This window comes from Cyprinus carpio, chromosome A9 (assembly GCF_018340385.1).
Source record: "Cyprinus carpio isolate SPL01 chromosome A9, ASM1834038v1, whole genome shotgun sequence".
In the NCBI taxonomy this organism is placed as follows: Eukaryota; Metazoa; Chordata; class Actinopteri; order Cypriniformes; family Cyprinidae; genus Cyprinus; species Cyprinus carpio.
The window spans coordinates 9,264,242-9,284,671 of record NC_056580.1 but is presented as its reverse complement, the minus strand read 5'-3'; the positions used below and the strand labels follow the sequence as shown (position 1 = coordinate 9,284,671).

The following is a 20,430-nucleotide window of genomic DNA, read 5'->3' as shown; positions in this document are numbered from 1 at the left end:
ACTGTAACTTTTAAGGCTTAAAAACACTCCAGGACTTTTGCACAGATATATGCCTTGTTTTACTCTGTACCAATTATTAAAGTTGATGGGTTTCACAGAAAATCGTAGTGTATGTTGGTCACGGCTACTTTTCACACACTGTTTATTGAATACTATGAATTTGGATACAGTAGTCTTTTGCCCTACTTATTTATTTTTTTTATTTTTTTTACATACAATTTAGTACGTAAGTAGGAATATTTGGACATACAGTAGCAATTATTTTCATTTGTCATGCATCTCATAGCAACAATTGAAAGTATAGTAACATTTGATCCGTGTCATTTAGTGTTTGATGCCCGGTTATTCTCTAATGTCAATAAGTGTATGATGCCCAGTGTTTTAAAATCTGTTCCTATTTGATTTTTTATTTTTTTATTTTTGTTGGTGTTGTTTTTTTTTTTTTATATAAAAATCACTATATTCCAGCTATTAGTCTCCAATAGATTGCCCAACCCCTCAGCTGAATCTTAACATCAAAACATGAATGTTTAAACATATCAATGGGACCCAGAAATTTTAAATATCTTTTTTATAAATTTATGTGTAATACTTAGTTTTATAATTGTTTTTATTAATTTTTTTGTTTATTGTATTTGTATTTTGTGTTATACTGTATTTTTAATGTATAATCTTTGCCATGGAATAGCTTGTGAAGCTGATGTGGCCATAATCTTAAATTAACTGTAACTTAAACATAACAACGATGAACAGGTGCCCAGGTGCCCTCTATTCCAGTGGAGACACGACTTCTTGTCCCTCTCCATAATTGCTGTTTTCAAACCTTCAGACACTCAGGGCCTAAACACACACACACACCTTGATTTACAATATTTTATGCGAGCGGTTTACTTTCCTAATGATCCACAGTTAACCAAATGCCGGCAGCATGTGCATACCGAGCAGGCCATTAGAAGACCCATCTGATGCGCTGCACCCTGCCTCTCTCTAGCATTTGAAATCTGCCAATCGAATTAACATATTTCATAGTGGCGCTTCAGGCCTGGGGGCAAGATAATGAAATGAATTACCATTCTGTTTTTCTCTCTGGGGAAAAGATACAAAAAATCTGTAACATCTGTGTGAGTGGCTTGAATCCTTTATGCCCCTGACATCTAGACTAATCAGATGAATTAAGAGCACTTCCAGGAGCAGGTTCTTGCGCTGTTTTCATCTCTCGTTCTCTTCCTTCCTCCAATACCCGAGTCTTAATGTGGTATTTGTTTTGTGATGAATCCTGAAGCCGTTTGCTATTTGAAAGTCTTTACCTATCCCAGCGCTCAGATTTGCATCTTCTGTTTCCATAGTTCACAAACAGAATCAATACAGTGACACAGCTTCTCTCATTTTCTCTCGCAGGAGTTCCAGGAAGCACGGCGAATTCTCAATCGATCCTTTGATAGCTGCGTGGGGCAGGCGGGGCAGCTCAGCCAATCAGATGGCAGCACTCAGCCCCCCTTGGTGATGAACAGCATCTATGAGCGATGTGCAGGTGAGTGATGGGCTCGCTGTGACTTTATCTCACAGTCGGTCCGCAATGAGACGTTCAAGGAGAAGGCCACACAGATATCTAGTGCTAATATATTTCTGTCGTCTGCAGTGCATTTGCTTGCAGATTGCCTTTTCATCAGCTAGACTGATAAAGTTTGACTGATCACTTTGACTTAAAAGGCTGTAGAAACAAAACAAATAGTACATTTGACATCTAAACACAAAATTACTTTAATAGAATGAAAAACAAACCATGGTCTTTGTAATGTATGAGTAGACAAAGGTAATAAATTGATCAAAAGTAATAGTAATAATATTTATAATGTTATAGAAGATTTCTATTTCAATTCCATCATGGTTTTCACAGAAATATTAGCAACACAACTGTAATAAGATAATAAGAAATGTTTATTGAGCAGCAAATCAGGATCATGTGACATTGAAGACTGGCTGCTGAAAATTCAGCATTGCCATTAAGGGAATAAATTTAATTGTAAAATAAATTAAAATAGAAAACATTTATTTGAAAAAGTGATAATATATACTTTTTTAATGTACTTTTTTTAATCAAATAAATTGAATCTTGCTGAGAACAAGATCATTCTTTCAACAGTAGACATTAATTTGGACGCTCATTTTCACTATTTCTCATTTGTATGTTTGCCATCATCAAACGCTCACTTTAAATTAAAGCACTAATAATTTAATAAGACTGTTAAATGTAATCTTTAGCAAATCTCAAAATGAAAAGTCTATTTTTCATATTGTAAATTACAATGTTATGATCCTTGTTTTTTTATCTGTTCAGACAAAATAATACAGAATTTTAATATTATTGTTCATTAATCAGTTAGAAAACAACACAAAAAAATAATTATCAGTCTTATCAGTGCATCCTAAATATTAATGATAGTATTTAAAATCAGTTTTTTTTCCACATGAACTGTAAAAAAAAATAAAAAAAATAATAAAAATCTGTAAAATTTACAGTAAAAAAACAGCAGCTGTTGTTGGCGGAATTTTACCGTAAAAAATATGGTAGTAATGTTCTAGGTTTTACGGGTTTAACTTAAATTTACGGTTAAATACCGTAATTTCGTTAACTGAAATAATGTTAATATACCAACCGATTGAAGGACTGAAATCTGTTTTGTACCTTTGTAATACACTAATAACCACCAAATACAGGTGGTGATGAGAAAGTCACATGATGAGCCAAAGCCCATTACAAGCAGCTTTTAAATAATAACATATATATAAGGTGCACAGTGTCATTCACACAAACACTAAACACCATCATGGTAACACACATGAAAATGAAATAATGCAATAAACATTCATTTAACAAAAGTAGGTGAAACTAGTTGCAACAACAAAAAAACTAAGAAGAAACATGGTTATTTCAACAAAAAAACATCACATTTGAAATGTAACGCAAGGAATTCTGAGAATGTCAATTTAAGGTTATTCACTGTAAATTATACAGCCTTTTTCACTTTCAAAAACGGTATACTCCCGTAAATTTACATGTAATGTCCAATACAGTTATAGTAGGGGAATTCACCGTTAACCATTTAACAGGTTTTTACTGTAGCATTTTTACAGTCTTTTACTGTTAAATTCACGGTCAGTTTTTGCGGTGTGGATTGGTCTTGCCCAAGCGGCAACCTCCTGCTTTCTCTCGTGAGGCCAACAAGGAAGTAACTTAAACTGTAATTCCTTAACTTGCCGCCAGAGGCTTGCTGCAAAAGGGAGTCAATCCCATAGACTCCCCATGTTAAAATGCCCAACTTTACAACAGAAAAAACATGTTTGCAACATTTTGGTCTATTTAGCCAATTTTTACCCTTCATGACAACTGTGAGGGGGGGTATTTTTTTTATAACGCATCCGTTTAAATTATATTAAGCCTTAAAGTTCTGCATAATTAAGAGCATGGCCACTTGAGTGACAGGTGGATTGCCGCTGCTGACAATGCCGTCGAGCTAGGTGGGTGTGGTTTCAGCAACCAGGTCTCGCCTTTTTGCCCATTTTCGATTATCCAGGAGTGACGTGCGGAGACACGCTGCCAAGATGGCTTCAAAAACGCACTTCAGAAATCTACGGGTGACATCACGGACACTACATCCATGTTTTTATACAGTCTATGGTCTTGCCTCATAGAGACCAATATACTATATTGACACCTTTTAAATGCTGCTAAGTTTTGTAACAGTTTTCTGTCCGTGTGCCATACTGGAAATATGTTTTTACATGAATGTCTGCCACTATCGATACAGTGTGCTTGTCATACATGTGCTATCTTTTTTCGTCTCTCTTTCATGCCTAGAAAGACTCTTTTATCACAGCTGTATTAGAAACTGGAATTTTAACTCGTCTGAGAATTGGAGCACATTTGCAATTCTTTTCATGTGAAATGCCTGTGTGCATAGCCTGTCGTGTGGACCATCCCTTTAACCGAACATGAAAGAGTAACACTCCTCCTCCAGGATTTCAACACAACTAGAGACTGACAGAAAGGAGATTGGGGCTTAAAAATGGAGCTGCCTGCTTCACGTGTCTGCAGCTTTTCTTGAGGAGTGCGTTCCGCACACACTGTACTCATTGGGATTCCCAGAGTGCATAATGCTAGGAAACATATAGTCCAATATCAGCCACATCAGCTTCATATCTCCCCTCCCTGACACCTCATGCTTCTCCCCGGTGTTTATTTCCTTGATAGACAGATGCTCTGACGCTCATAAATATATGCAGTTCAAAAATATATATATTTTTCTCTCTCTCTGACTGGAAATGGTTCTAGGTACGGTTTTTCTCATAGGCAAAGGTAGTATGACAGCAACGAAGGCAGAAACAAAAGCAAACCAAGCCTTCCACTCATGTTGTGATTGCGTGTTTGTGTTGGTTTCTTTCACCCTGACCTTGAATCATTAAGTTGATGTGAGCTTTATCTAGGGCATGTTTCCACAGGCGCAACAGTAATGCTGTCCGCTCGTAACGTAGCATAGCAAACAATTTAAAATGCATAATGCCCTCATCAAGAGAGTGCTGAATTTTTTTAGCATGGCATAGCCATTTGGGCCAAGGGAAGTAATTTACTGGTAGTTGTTTGAGCTGTAAATAATAGCTAATGATTTCGTACATATGTATGTGTATTGTGTTTGTTTTTAAAGTGGTGCTCCTTGGGAGAATCACTCTAATTATAACCCTGGGTAACAGTGGGCCGGGAGCTGAGGAGAGGGCGGGAGTGTGGGATGGAATGAATATTACGGTTTCTGAACTCTGTCCATCTCTGGTGTGGGATGAGCTTTTCTCTGCCCTCTAACGACTTCATGACAAGATGAATTGAGTTCTGTGGAGTGTAACTTGCTTCATTTAAGGCATTTTTTATTTTTTTTTGCTATCGATTACAAAAAGCACTGTGGTACCATGATACAGTGTTGAATCCAAATGATGTATCAGATGATAATACTATGGTAGTATACCATGGTCAGTGGCGGACTGGGACAGTAAATCAGGCCGTGAATTTGACTCCACCCCAGGCCACCTCTGTTGGTGCAGTCACCACCACCCCATTCATGTGTCCACCAGACTGCTAAACTTGTAGGCTAACCCTGTTAGCTGATGTAACAGGTAGACTACCATACATAATATGAATGGATAAATAAATAAACCCTCAAAAACTCACTAGGAATACACCATCTATATCATCTTTCCCTGAATCCTTCTCTCTCTCACTCTGCACATCTAGTTTCTCTGCTATATGAAATAAGCACTTTCAATAATCTATATTAATTGTGCAGCCATCAATTGTATGTCCCCATGATTACAGTCCTCCTACTGATGATCTTATTATAAATCATAAAAGCACATATTGTTCTAAGAGTATAGTCAGCATGTTTAGTTTTGCTTATAGCTTAAACTTTACCGGAAGGTTCCTGCTCTGACTCAAAAGCTGAACTGTCCACCCCCTCTTGTTCAACAGCAGGAGCACTGTTGCTTTCTTTGACACCTTCAAAATAAATAAATAAACATTGTAGACTAGGCTACATATTGTAGGCTAGAAATGAAAAAATCAAAATTTCTGGTCAAATTTGGCACTAAAAAAATACTGTGTCCCCATATGTAAAACAGTGTGCTAGTTTGTCATTAAGATGCTCTTTTAAAACTTCATTATATATATTTGTAATATTTTTTTAGAATAGTTTTAATCGATTGTAAGACACTTTGGATGAAAGCATCCATCTGCCAAATGATTACGTAAATATAAGGGGTAGAAAAGTTCAGCTTTTTTCACGGTTCGGTTTGTTTCATCAACACGGTTTTAGAATCACTGTTTCGGTACCGTTGTAAGTGCTATGTTTATGGAAAAAAACTATACAAAAAAATATATATTTTTATCATATTATTAAAGAATATTCTAACTACAAGCAACAGCACAGATAAATACAATAAAATACTTAAATAAACTGACTTTCAGGTAGGTATAGCATTAGTTTTAAGGTACAGAAATTGAATAAAGTAATCAAATGTAAAACAGCATTGCATTTTGGACTATAAATTAAAGATTATTCTTTATTAAAGTTACAAAAGCTTTTCAATCGAGAGCAGTGAGTGATTTTCTTTGTTGTTGCTGTTCGATTAATATAAAGACTGTCACTTTAAAAGAATGCACTGATCCAGTGTTCGTATTCGTATTGAACAAGAGTGAATGGTTTGGCCACGGGTTTTTTTTTTTATTATTGTTGTTTTTTTTGTTTGTTTGTTTGTTTTTTCATCGCTGTTGTTGTAATGTCTGGGAAGCCAGAATGTTCATCCATCAACAGAAACATATATTAACTGAACCCTGTTTGTTTTACGTGTTATTTATAGTAAACCATATTACAGATGCTTTCTCAGATTTAAGTTGAACAGCGGTTCCAGCGCGAGTCGAACCGTGTGTGGAGAACTGAACAGTTCGATTTTTTCAGTGAAACGTCCCACCCCTAGTGAAATGTAAATGTAATTCTGACCGACCTGCTACCTTACTGGCAAACATGGCTGGGATTTTGCATCAACTTGCTGCGCCTGTGGCCAGGGCTTTTCTCCTTTTTATATGTTCCCTCTATGCTCCGCCTTTGCTTTTACACTCCATTTTTTGCACGGTTTTCTAAGATGAAGCCTGCCTCTGGATATAGCCAATTAGGCATTGCTTCGCTGATGTTGGGTCATGTGGTGGTGTCATTTTCACTCCGCGATCGCCTGATGATTCGTAGATTCATAAGTCCGTCAATTAATTCGCAGTTGCATACCAGCCTATTGCACATCAGCCTGATCGACTGCACAGCGGCAGCCGGCAGGCCAGAATGACCATCAGGCCACCGGGAAATGTCCCGTGCTCCCGATGGCCAGTCCGCCCCTGACCATGGTAGTGAATGATTGTCAGTATTCATACATCATAGTATTTACATAAATATTAAAAAAAAAAAAAATACCATGGTATTCCATAGTGCATTTACAAAAACATGGTATTATTGTGGTACATGCCCAAGACTATCCATGATACTTGTTTTAAAGTTATTTGGGTAGCACTTTATTTTACAGTCCTGTTCCTCATGTACATACTATGTACTTATTATAGTAATTACAATAACTATGTAATAACTAGGTACTAACCCTAAACCTAACCCTACCCCATGTAGTTACCTTGTATTACCAGAACTTTCTTAGATAAATAAACTGTAAGTACACTATAAGTACATGTAAGTACACGTACTGTAAAATAAAGTGCAACCGTTATTTGTATTGAGAGCAAAGCAGAAAGAAAACAAGAAATAAGAGATTGGAAGAGGATATGTTGCTTGTTGAATTGGAATGCATTGGCAGCTAAATGTGTTAGTGCATATGTGCTAGCCACAAGACCACAGCTCCAAAAACTCAAAGAACTTCTGAAAAGGTTCACTTATCTCTAGTTCCTAGCATGCTTTCTGTTAAAACTAGCTATTTGTGGTGGCATCTGTCAAAGTCTTGAAGAGCATTTCACTCGGCGACCATCTTGACTAAGTTTCTAGGCAGTTGTTTCTAGTCATGCTACAGTAGTCCAGCTCCTATCTGTCTGAATAAGGAAAGACTCTAGCTTGAATGGGAAAAGATTGAAATATCTAAATCTGTCAGCATTATTTTTCCTGAACATCCCTAATAGCACACATGTATAGCAGAGACGTTTGTTTGATGTGTGTGTGTTTTCATCTGGAACATATATTTTTTTAGAGCATTTGCTCATCTGAAATACATCTCTAAGATGTTTCCTGTCAGATTTTAAATATACATTTAAAAAATGTCTTTAAGATGTTTTTGATTTAGAATGTATGTAAAAATGCATTTCTTGTTTTCCAGAGGTCTTGGAGACGCAGTCGCATCATAAATGTAGATTTTTATCATAGCTGAAATCATGCAAAAAAAAAAACTGTATTTTTCTTTAGTATTACGTCCATCTTATTGTAGCGATGTTAATTTAATTTTTTCACAGACGAAAACGAGACTATTACAAAATATGTGTGACAAAAACTGTGATGAAAATCTAATGATATTTTTTGTCAGTTAATAAAAACGAGAAAAAAAAAGACGATTTAGGAAGAGATCCAGTCAGAATGAATCTCCTGCTTTGTTAGGGGGTTAGATGTGCACATTTGAGCTGTACTGATTGATCCAATTGGACACAAGCTAGCATACACTTGCTGAACATCGACTATTTCACATCTTATCTCGTGAATGGAGAAATACACACAGAATGATCTCAAATGGTTGGGAAATTTGAGGGAAATGCTTAATAAATGCATTACACTGCATTAGCCATTAGATTTTAGTCTACAGACTAAAACTAAAACAATCGAGATGAGTAAAATATGACTAAAACTAAAATGGCATTTTTGTCAAAAGTCTGAAACTAAATCAAAATTTGATGTCAAAATGAACACTTTTTTAGAGTAATTTAGACTAGAGTAATTAGAGTAATTTGACTTTGCCAAAGCAGTTGATCTTTTAACTCAAAGATGGGACTTCAATTCCCACAGCTGCCATACTGAGCGTTGCAATTTCTCCCATTCTTTTTTCTACAATATATAGTGTGTGTGTGTGTGTGTAATACAATATTTTCATTACAGGAAATGCCTTATGTTCTCATAGCAATACTCATGCTGCCAAACCTCCCCTGTTCCGCTCACTGTCATTATGAATATTGCACACAGATGTGAAATAATATATCTGTCCAGTGTCTGTGGTAATAGATTCATACCCAGCCCTCTTGGAGAGAAACTTGGCTTTTATTTCAGTTAATGTTTTTTCATAAGGAGGTGTTTTGCTAGTGCGGCGAGAGGTCGAGTAGCACACACCGTTTAGGATTAATAACCCTTTTTTTTTTAGCTGGAAGAGCCATTGATCCATCATCTTCTGAAGGAACAACTTATTCATTTCGAATACGCCACACTTTAGCAGATAAATAATTGTGAGTGTGTGTGGCTGTGAATATGTCTACGTGCATTTGTATGCAACACACCATACATTTTTTCATTCACTCCAACATCAGTTTCATCTCTCAAGTGTGTGTATGTTCATGTGTGTGCGTCTGTGTGCTTGATGTATTATGGCAGTTGTGCAGCACACAAACAGATGAGATATATAATACTAATAAGCAGTCGTCCCAGTGCAGTCTGATGAGTAATGATGAAGTTCTGCTGGGTGGGGCGCACTGATCTATGTGATTGTCAGGCCCGATATCCAGCTCCAGTCCGCCAAAACACAGACACTCCATCAAGAAGACAGAGAACAACTTGCTATCCATATCCCAGCAACCCACAGGAAGAAGTTTAAATGTTATGTTTTTGTATTTTATTGAACCCCCACCCCCCCAAGCTAAGTTCACGTGACATCATCCAGTTTTGTAGAGCAAACAAGTGTGCCTGTGCATTCAACAGTAGACTATGTATGCATATGGTTGCTGATGAACATGATGACTGTGTGATGATGTACCCTATTAGAATGCTTTTGTATGCATCTAAAATTCGAGATATGAGGGCAAAAATGCCAGGTTTTTTTTTCTTTTTTTTCTTCACATATGATATAGTTTAGCATTTTCACATGAACAAAAGTGCTGTTTTTCTCAAATATCTGCACGATTGCAAATGTGATTGTGATTTTATACGGTTAGTTTAATAAACAGAAAACCAATATTGTGTTACATTTTAGAAACAGTATTGTCAATATTGTCTGTTTTGGTCCATTTTACAAACGAAAGTCATTCCAAACAAAGCCACAGCAGAACTGTTCACTGTTCAGAGTATAACTCATGTGTGATTAATTTTATATATATATGTATGTATCTTACATTTACTGGATATATTTACTTTATATGTATCTTACATTTACAGCCAATGGATATTGTACAAGCTACCTTTTTTGTTTTTTTTGTGACAATCTTATATTAAATAATATGTGCAAAACAATCTAATACCAAACTAAAATATTTTCAAATATTCTTTTTATTTATATATTTTTTTTTTATTATATTATTTTCTAGTTTATTCGTTTTATTTATTTTTTCCTCAGCCACCAGATACTGTAGCAGCTGTCATATGCAGTTGAACTCTAATAAAGGAAATGGGTTTTTAGGAAATGATTACAAGGGTTTAGTATATACATCTGGAACTGTTGATGAGTGTCTGCTCATACTGTAGGTTGTTTGCTAAATGCGTTCGCTAAGTGTCTTGGAATCTGAGGCGTTTGTTTTCAGTTGTACATTGCTGGGTGTCAGACAAAGAACTCGGGCCTTTGTTTTGGTTCTGCACTATTTGGCCTAACAGACATTAATGAGATATTTGTCATGTGATGCTCCAGATACAGTAGCTGAAAACATCAAGTAAATAATAAAGGAGGAATTCTGGGTAGATGCTCATTGAACTGGCTTTGAGTTACATAAACACACTCAGAAACAGCTCGTTGTGTCTTTGTTTCTGCAGCAGGTGGTTTATGTCTTCTGTGCTTCCTAGCGAGAGCCAGGCAGCAGTAGTGTGCAGTCTCTTTAGGCAAATGAGACATGAACCGAGTACACAGTCACTGCATCATCCTGCTAACTGCGCATCCTGTTTCATTCATCTCCTCACTTCACGTTCTGTTGGTTTCATCCTTTTTAACCTGCTAACACAGTATACTGTATATATCACACAAACAAATATTCTCTAACAATCACTCTATAACTCACTTTTTCAATATACTGTACATACAGTCAAATTTGGGTTATGTATTTTTTAATTAATTAAAATTAAAGTGTAACATTTATTAATTAAAGTGTTAAATTAATTGAATTCAGCAAGGATGCATTAAATTTTTTAAAAGTGTTAGAAAAAAAGTCTATTTTAAATAAATGTTATTCTTTTGAACTTTTCTGTTCACAGAAGAATCATGAATAAATGTGTCACTGTTTCTAGAAAAATATTAAGTAGCACAATTGAATACAGAAATAAATTACATTTTAGCATATACTGAACGGTAACGTGCGTGTGTAATTTTTTGTGGTCTGCACTGTTCTACAATGTTGAAATAGCAAAAAAATAGTAATGAACTGATTAACAAATTAATAGTAATAAACTGAGTTACAATATACATTACTCATTAAGGATATAGATGAATAATAGGACTAATTAAGCCAATAATAGTGATAATATCCATATGTTTCATTATAGAGAGACAATCTCTGCCAGACAGACACATACACACTCTCTTACAACCTTAACCGAGCTTAGAGGAGGAAAAATCAAGTCAATGCGAAGCCTCAGTCCCATTATCATAGGAGTGAAAGATCATTAAAGGCGAGTGGAGATTGCAGTGTGTTGGAGCTGATAATGGTCTCCATCTCTGTCTGTCTGTCTCAGTGCTCGAGCCAGACTGTAACCTCTCTCCACCGTTGGCCTGACCCCAGCAGACCCCTCTTAAATGAGCCCCGCATAATATTACCACAGAGCTCTTAATGATTCCTTTTCCCTCCTCTCTTGGTTTCCCCGTTCTCGCACAGGTTTTCAAATGGGGGATACGGTCACGTTGAAGAGGGGGATGATGAAGGCTTTGCTGCTAATCCTCATAGACAGGACAGCCTGGAGCTCCAGCAGAGGTAACATGGATTTGCCTCGGACCGAAATTGACAAACATGTCTCTCTTTCCATGTAGGGGTTGCACCGGCTAGTTAGTTCATTTAAAAACCAGTTTGTCACATTATCTTTGTCTTTGTCTATACTTGGCAAAATCAGGAGGACAATTCCTCTATCCGCAAACTGTATCCCAGTGTAGCCACATTGTGTGATATTAGTTTTGTATTGAAAATGACAGATAAATGGCTTGAGGTGTGTGAATTTGTAGGGTTTACAAGCCAGAAATCTTTTAAACCATCCTGAACATAATAAAGTGTCAATGAATGAGCAAGTGGAACATGAGTATTTTATGGTGCTTCATTTTCATCAGACTAGTAAACAAGTAGTCATGCAATCACTATATATTTGTTTTAAACAGCAAGTTCAGTGACTTACTGCGGACTTACTTAAGATACTGAGGAGATGTGTATGTGTGTATCCAGTCTGAGTTTAGGTCTTCATTCAGCTGACACTTCTTTGACAGACGGAGTTCAGCAGGGTCATACCGAGCAGAATCATGTGAAGTCATCTAAGAGCATGGATCTAGGTAAGACATAATAATAATAATAATTCATTACATTTATATAGCGCTTTTCTAGGCACTCAAAGCACTTTACATTGTGAGGGGGGATCTCCTCATCCACCACCAGTGTGCAGCATCTACGTGGATGATGCGACGGCAGCCATAGTGCGCCAGAACGCCCACCACACACCAGCTTACTGTTGGAGAGGAGACAGAGTGATGAAGCCAATCAGCAGATATGGGGATTGTTAGAAGGCCATGATGGTCAGATGCCAAGGGGCATTAGGCCAGGATACCGAAGTTACACCACTACTCTTTTCTAAATACATCCTGGGATTTTTTTAATGACCACAGAGAGTCAGGACCTCGGTTTAACGTCTCATCCAAAGGACGGTGCTAGGACACACTCAGACCACAGGGTGAGCACCCACTCCTGGCCTCACTAGCAACCTCTTCCAGCAGCAACCTAGTTTTTCCCAGGAGGTCTCCCATCCAGGTACGGACCAGGCTCGACCCTGCTTAGCTTCAGTGGGCAACCAGTCTTGGGCTGCAGGGTGATATAGCTGCTGGCTGACATCCACATTATTGTGTGATTTTCCTGACTGCCTTCTCTATGTGCTGTCCCATAAATAGAAATGGAAAAGAAGTTCCTGGTTCCTGTGGCTTAATGGTAGAGCATTGCGTTAGCAGCGCAAAAGGATGTGGGGTTCAATTCCCAGGGAACACACATACTGGTTTAAAAAAAAAAAGTATAGCCTGAATGCACTGTAAGTCGCTTTGGATAAAAGCATCTGCTAAATGCATAAATGTAAGTATAAAATTTTGAGCAAACATAGCAAAGTGAAGAGATTTGCTAATTTACACAGTACCTTTTAAATGTTTGGGGTCAGTATATTTATATTTTTTAATTATGTTTTTTGTATCTTTATTTTTTTAAACTTATACTTCAATTCAGCAAGGACACATTAAATTGATCAAAAGTGACAGAAAATAATTTCATAATGTTACAGAAGATTTATCTTTTAAATTATTGCTGTTATTTTGAAATTTCTTTTCATCAAAGAATTCTGACAAAAAAAAAAGTGCATCACGTTTCCACAAAAATATTAAGGAACTTAACTATATCAAAATTGATGATATTAAAAAAATGTTTTTAAGCACTGAATCAGCACATTCTGTGCACATGAATGATTTCTGAAGGATCATGTGACACTGGAGACTGGAGTAATGGTTTCTGAAAATTGGAATAAATTACATTTTAATATATAGAATAGAAAACAGATAGAAATAGAAACAAATATTTTAATATTTCAAATAGAAACAGATATTTTAAATTGTAAAAAAAAAAAAAAAAAAATCATAGTATTAATGTTTTTGATTTTTAAAAGAGACTTCTTTCAAAAAATATATATATAAATAGAATTAGTAATTATTATAAAGTAATTATAATAATAATAAATCTTAATGACCCCAAGCTTTTGAACAGTGGTGTATATATTACTTTCATTCTATATTTTTGACACAAATCTAATTGCATAATGCATCTGCCTGTGAGTGGATCTCATATAGTATATATTCAAAATATGTCAAATTAAGAGGAGTGGAAACCATCCATGTTTCTAGCAGTCTCTTCAATGTGAAATGTGGGCTGACTGGTCTAAGTGCATGCTGGGGGATGAATCAATGCTCCTCCTCACTGTAACGCAATTAATCTCTCGTGTTCCCAACATTACCTTGAAAATCTAATCAGCTGCGCTCTGTATCTGATACATCAGCCACAGCTACAGACCAAATCTGTGTCACATGATGGCTTTTTATAAAAACAATAGTGAAAGTATTAAAGAGCTCAGTATGATGGGGGCAGACGGGGGCTGCTCTCTGGTGACCGTGGTGACTGTAGCTATGGTGGGCGGCACAATGGCCAGCCTGAGCGAGCCCCGCGGCCCAATTCAACCATGAATAAAAACCCCACTGTAATTTGGTTCCAAGTGCTGGTTATGAAATTGGATCGTCTTTGATACAAGCGCTAGGATATTAATAATACATAACCAATAAAGAGAGACCCCTTTAGTTCATGAATAATAGAAGTTTGAATAGTTTTTTAATTGAAATGTTTTTGGTGTACGCTCATTTACCTGGGTGTATGCACATTAAAAGGAAAAAAATCGAGTGAATTATGCCACTGGCCTTCTCTTTGGATCCTCTCAGAGGCATTAATAGCTGTGAGGATATAAACCTGTACGGTAGATTTAGGTTTACAGCTGCTGTAATGGCTTTGTTTTGATTATTGTGTAACTTTATTAATGAAGAGCGCAGGAAGTACACCAGTGTTGTTTTGTTACTGTTGATGGGGTTATAAAGTAAATCGTACCATCATCTATTGAAAATTCAATAACTGTGTTGGAATAGCTGAGCAGTTGGATGGATTTCATAAAACCACTTAAGAACAAATTAATTGGAAAATAAAAAAAGATAGAATTAGAAGAATGTATATGTATATACATTTATATTTAAATATATATTTGTGTGTAGAGAGAGAGGTGCATATATGTATATATATGCACACATACATAAAGAGACAAGTATTTTTTTCATGAAAATCGTCATTACGGTAATGCAGAACTTTTGATTTTAATAAGAAATAAGTATTTTTATTCTATTCTATTTTTAGTTTTTATATGTAATGTTTCATATCATTTTTATTTTATTTTAATTTAACTAATTAATTTAACTAATATATATATATATATATATATATATATATATATATATATATATATATATATATATATATATATATATATCTATATATATATATAATATGTGTGTTATATTTTATTTTATTGTATTTAGAAATAAGACCTAACCAAATATGTGCTCATGTGTACATCAAGTTCCATGCTTTTGTTAACTTCTATTCAGACGTCTTATATAATTCTCTGATCATGTCCTACCCTTTATTCTTCTCTCAGCTCTGCCTACAATAAAGAAAAAAAAGATGAGAGACTAGGTTTACGATACCCATACCTGCAGCAAATGTTCAGACGGGGCCTCTGCAGCGCTCCACAGAGCAGTTTAAGGGAGTCCATCAGTTAGTGTCTTAGCAAGGAGATTTTTTTCACAGAGAGCCCCAGGGGAGAATGATGACAGACTTCTCCCACCTTTACTCCCTCAGGACGGAGACAGGAAAGAAAAGGAGTAATGAGAGTGAGAGAGGAGATTATAGAGGTGCTGGAGGTGCAGATGAGAAGAGAGAGACATTGTGAGCAAGGAAGTGGGTCCACTGGATGACTGCCTCTGAGGAATGGAGGGATCACTAAAACAGAAATGAGATGGCAGCTTTTGCAAGTCATTTTCTGTGCAGGCTTGATGGGTGCGACGGCTCTAAAAATTGAACGCTCACCATGACAATTGAACAGTGCAGCACATTTCCACACATTAGCTAAGGATGGCCCTATTAGCTCTGCTTTTTTCCATAACACACTGAATGAGAATTATTTCACTCTCTTAAAACGCGGGATGCAGCAGAATTTCAATTACACTTCATTAGTTTTCCATATTTGGTTCTCACAAAGTAATGTTTCGGTGGTGGCAGTCGACTATGCCAACAATTGATTGGCTTTTATTGTCTTAAGAGTGTGTGTTATGATTTTTCACCGAATAGACACACGGCAAAGGACTTTCTCATTCAGAACAACCTTTTTAGCTAGTTTTTATCTCTCTGACCTCATCTCAACTCTCATCTTGAACCATAGGTGGTCATTATAGTGGTCATTGGCCATGGCCAATTTTGTCCCCACCACTTTATAAAATTAGCTTGCAGCAGGGGTGTATATGATACAGAAGAAGATTTTAAGAGATTGTGTTAAATTATGTGCAAAATCTAATTGATATTCATGAGCCAAGCCTTTTTTTTTGTGACGTCAGCATGTTTGTAAACTCCTAAACTGTCCTCACCATTTTTTAAAACAAAGTGACGCCCATGTGAGCCACTTACTATCTTAAAACTGATCCGGAAAAGTTAAAAGTTACTCATGAATATAGTTTCTTCATGAAACCTGTTCTACTTTTAAAAGGTTCTCATGATTACTGGAATGTAAATGTTTATGATAAAGCAATTAACCCTCCGGTGGTCTTCAGTCATATTAGACTGAACAGTTTTACGTTTTGAATCTTAACAAATTTTTACTTCATCAGAATGATACACTGTAAAAAGATATTGCTGCAATTAGTTATATAACTTAAAATTTGATCAAGAACTTTTGAATCTGAATCAAATCAGGGAATCATTTGCTGATTCCCAACACTGTTACTTAAATACTAATATATTGTATCATTCAAGACAAAAAACACAAAGAAATAGCTCAGTCTGAACATCCGCTGAGTGAACTGTGTACAATAAAATAGGTACTAGCATAATTGCGTTTCTCGCATAAACCTAATACCAGCCTCTCAAGAGAAAATGCTTCATCCCCATGTGCTCATAAAATCGCAATTCATGATGAATACTTGCACTCAGAGTCCTTTATTCCTGGCTTCTTTTGATCAGAAACTGTCCTAAATGCTTGTCTTTCATCTTCGTGTGGAGGTCCAAGGCCAAAATGTGTTATTCTCCTGAGCTTTTGTTCTCACCGGCAGACTAGGAATACATTTGTTCGATGAGCGTGAGTCTTTTTAGAGAAGCATTATTCATTGACCTATTTTGTATTGTTCTACCCCTCTGTGTGGAATCAGAATTAGATTTGTAATGTGGGAAAACCACCTTTATCCACATTGTGTTTTAGGAATGAGCCGGAAAGAAAAACAGGAAATGTTTATAAGAGATAGACATTGTACAATCTACAATTGGTTTGTTGTGAGTGTGCGTGTCATTAGCAGGACATGAATGTTTTTCAGTTTTCAATCATAATTCAGGTCTTTTTGCTTGTTTTATACACTTTGGTTATACAGTATGACAGAAAGTCTTAATTTTCACCTTCATACTCCATCAGTGGTATTTGCTAAGGCAGGACATTTCTTTCTGCTGTTGAGCTCGGTAACTCCATCTACTAAAATTTAATTGGACTACAATCACACTTAGCATAAATCGTCCCACGGACATGAATGATATTTAAAGGGATACTCCACCCCAAAATACATTTTTTATCATTAATCACTAACCCCCATGTCATTTCAAACCCTTAAAAGCTTAGTTCGTCTTCAGAACACAATTTAAGATGTTTTGGATGAAAACCGGGAGGCTTGTGACTGTCCCATAGACTGCCAGGTAAGTAAGTAACACTGTCAAGGTCCAGAAAAGTATGAAAAGCATCGTCAGAATAGTCCATCTGTCATTAGTGGTTCAACCATAACGTTATGAGTGATGAGAATACTTTTTGTACACAAAGAAAATAAAAATGACGACTTTATTGTTCAACAATTCGTCTCCTCTGTGTCTCTCCGCATCACCGTAGCACCATTTTGGAGAACGTCCGCTGAACGCAAGCAGCATACAAACAGTATTTTCGTCACTTAATAACATTACGGTTGAACCACTGATGGCAGATGGACTATTCTGACGAGGTCTTTCATACTTTTCTGGACCTTGACAGTGTATTTTACTTGGCAGTCTATGGGACAGTCTCAAGCCTCCCAGTTTTCATCCAAAATATCTTAAATTGTGTCCAGAATACGAATAAAGCTTCTACAGGTTTGGAACGACATGGGGGTTAGGGATTAATGACAAAATTTTCATTTTGGGGTGGCGTATCCTTTTAAACCCATTATGTTTCACAGAACAAATGCAAATTTGGAATGGTGAGTAAATGATGACAGAATTTTAATTTAACTATCCTTTTAATTTTTCTTCGACTTACAGTTGTGACCTGGTTGATTAAAATTAGTCCAAACAGTCTTTTTGACCCTAAAGACTAACACCATAAATAGAGATCAGAATATCATACAATTTAGAGATGGGCCAGTTACTACCCCAAAACTGTGAAAGTAACATGCTAACAACCACTAAAAACACCTTAGCAACCTCATAGCAATGGCTGAATAATGAAACTATTGACTTCTGTTGAACTGCTTATTGCTGAATTGAATTTGTTTCATAACTGATGAACTTTGCAACATTGGCACAGTTATTGAACTCAGTTGAAACAACACTGAACTAAACTGAGATGAGTAATGACACTATTGCCTTCTGTAGAGCTCAATTCATTTTATAATTGATTGATTTTAGAACAGCAGCACAATTACTTTCCTCTTTATTAATGTGAAGCTGCTTTGAAACCATCTGTAAAAGGCACTGTATAAATAAATATGACTTGACATATCTTATTCATTTTATTTGCTATGTATTTATTGTAAATGTATCTTAATGCTTCTGCAACAATGTAATTTTTCATGCCATTTAAGCTTATTTGTCTCTGAGAGGCAGGAACATTTCACTCATAAATCGAAAACTCAAGTTATGTGGGACATGACATTGGTTTATGTAAGCCAATTGGCTAAAACTCCCTGCGCATCATTGTAGTCAAGACAAAGGATAAGCTAATTTTTCCACACAATAGCACATTGTTTCAAACCCAGAATTGCTGGTGCCAGCCAACACACAGCATCTTTAAGTTATATTTGCTGCTGAGTCAATAAGCTTTCACACATTTGAAAAAGACAATTATGAAATAATTATCCCTCCACCCCTTTCTGATTGATTTGTCACAAATTCCATTTGTTCTTCTTTTGTATGTCTAAATCCTTTCCTTTGACTCGATGCATCCAAATCTCTGAGTGCATCTAGTATATGAAGTTTATGTTTGTCTTTATTTCTGTTTGTTTTTGTATCTACAATACATGAGCAGTTTTAAAGCTAGCTTTTTTTTTTTTTTTAAGCTTGTGCAATCTATCATCACATGACGGATCACAGCCTGCTGAGAGCCGTATTTGGCTTTCTATCTCTCGTCTGCTGGGAAAAATTGACCTCATGAAAAATGAATAGGATTATTTAAAAGAGATTGCAATGTAATGAAAACCTATTACTGTGTGCTAGGCTGCTGCTAGCTCGTCGGCGTTTGCCTCTCTCCCTTCAAATCCTTTTTCTGTGGATTACCCGTGCCTCTGCCACTATCGCTTGCCTCAGTTTAACATCATATCATATTTGTCACAGGGCCCAAACCCCTATAGTCCAGCTCTCAATAATTACTGTAAATCTCTGCCAATTTCCTGCCCCTGTATTTCTATTTGGACACGTTTACAAGTCAGTTCTGGGGTAGCAGGGTTGAAACAGAAACTAGTCGGCTAATGTAAACCATACAGGCTCTCCAAAGCCAGCATGTCTTTTTATCTCCCTCTTTTAGTGGTTTGGATGGAATTTTAGGGTGTTGGAGTTTCATTTATGATTTATTTTTAATGTAATGTTGGTTCTGAATGTGTAGAGTTTTATGTTAGCACTATAGCTGGCAGCATGCAGCGGCAATGTGAACAGTGCTGATGCTAGATTGACTGCACAGATGACTGTATTGGCTTTAAATGGGGATTGTGGTTAGAACTTGAGAGCAAAAGTTATTAGCCACAGGACAGAAGAGACCCTTTCTTTCTGCCTCTCTGCCCTGTGGTAATACTCGAAATGAATAGCATGCCCTGTGGTTGTGTGGTTTTACGATGTTTACAAGTGTGTGGAAAAAAGAGAGTGCTGTGCTTTTTTCTCCTAATTTAAGCAATCTTTACTCACTCCAGGTGTGCAAAAAGAGCTTATGCAGCCCATATGCATGTACACGTATGCATAAATCCCCCACACACATAGAGAGATTACACTCTTGCATTTTTGGTGTACCCCAGCAGTATCAGTAGAAGTATGGTTCAGCATTTTATTACATTATTTTATAATGTTATTTATTTATTTTTTTATTTATTTGTACGTTAGTGGATTCAAACAGACATTCAACAATATCATATTGTCATAAATGTCAAATAATTTTGTTCCAAAAATAAAAGGAACTGTTCAGAAAAAGATCAGTTCCCAACCCTAATTAGCATTAGTGATTAAAATGTAACCTGAGTGAAGAGGCCTATCCCAGAGTGCATCTGTCTCCCTCCATGGTAGATGAAAGCAGCATATATGCTTTGTCAGATGTCAGGTAATGAATGCACTCTCGCTTGCTTTGGATCAGTGCAGATTCAAACACTGATGCCAACAGCTGGGTCTGGTCTGAATCCAGTACCCTGCTGATAGGCTTGTGC

The 20,430-nt window shown here is 36.4% G+C and overlaps 1 protein-coding gene across 1 annotated transcript in view; it reads left to right on the top strand.

Annotated features, from left to right (window-relative positions):
- Positions 1-1,412: 1,412 nt before the first annotated feature.
- Positions 1,413-20,430, top strand: part of LOC109112607 (partitioning defective 3 homolog B-like) — a 93,430-nt gene continuing 74,412 nt past the window's right edge. The window contains exon 1 of the mRNA XM_042763082.1: positions 1,413-1,531. Within this exon, the coding sequence (XP_042619016.1) occupies positions 1,524-1,531 (8 nt within the window). The 5' untranslated portion in view covers positions 1,413-1,523. The remainder of the gene's footprint in view (positions 1,532-20,430) is intronic.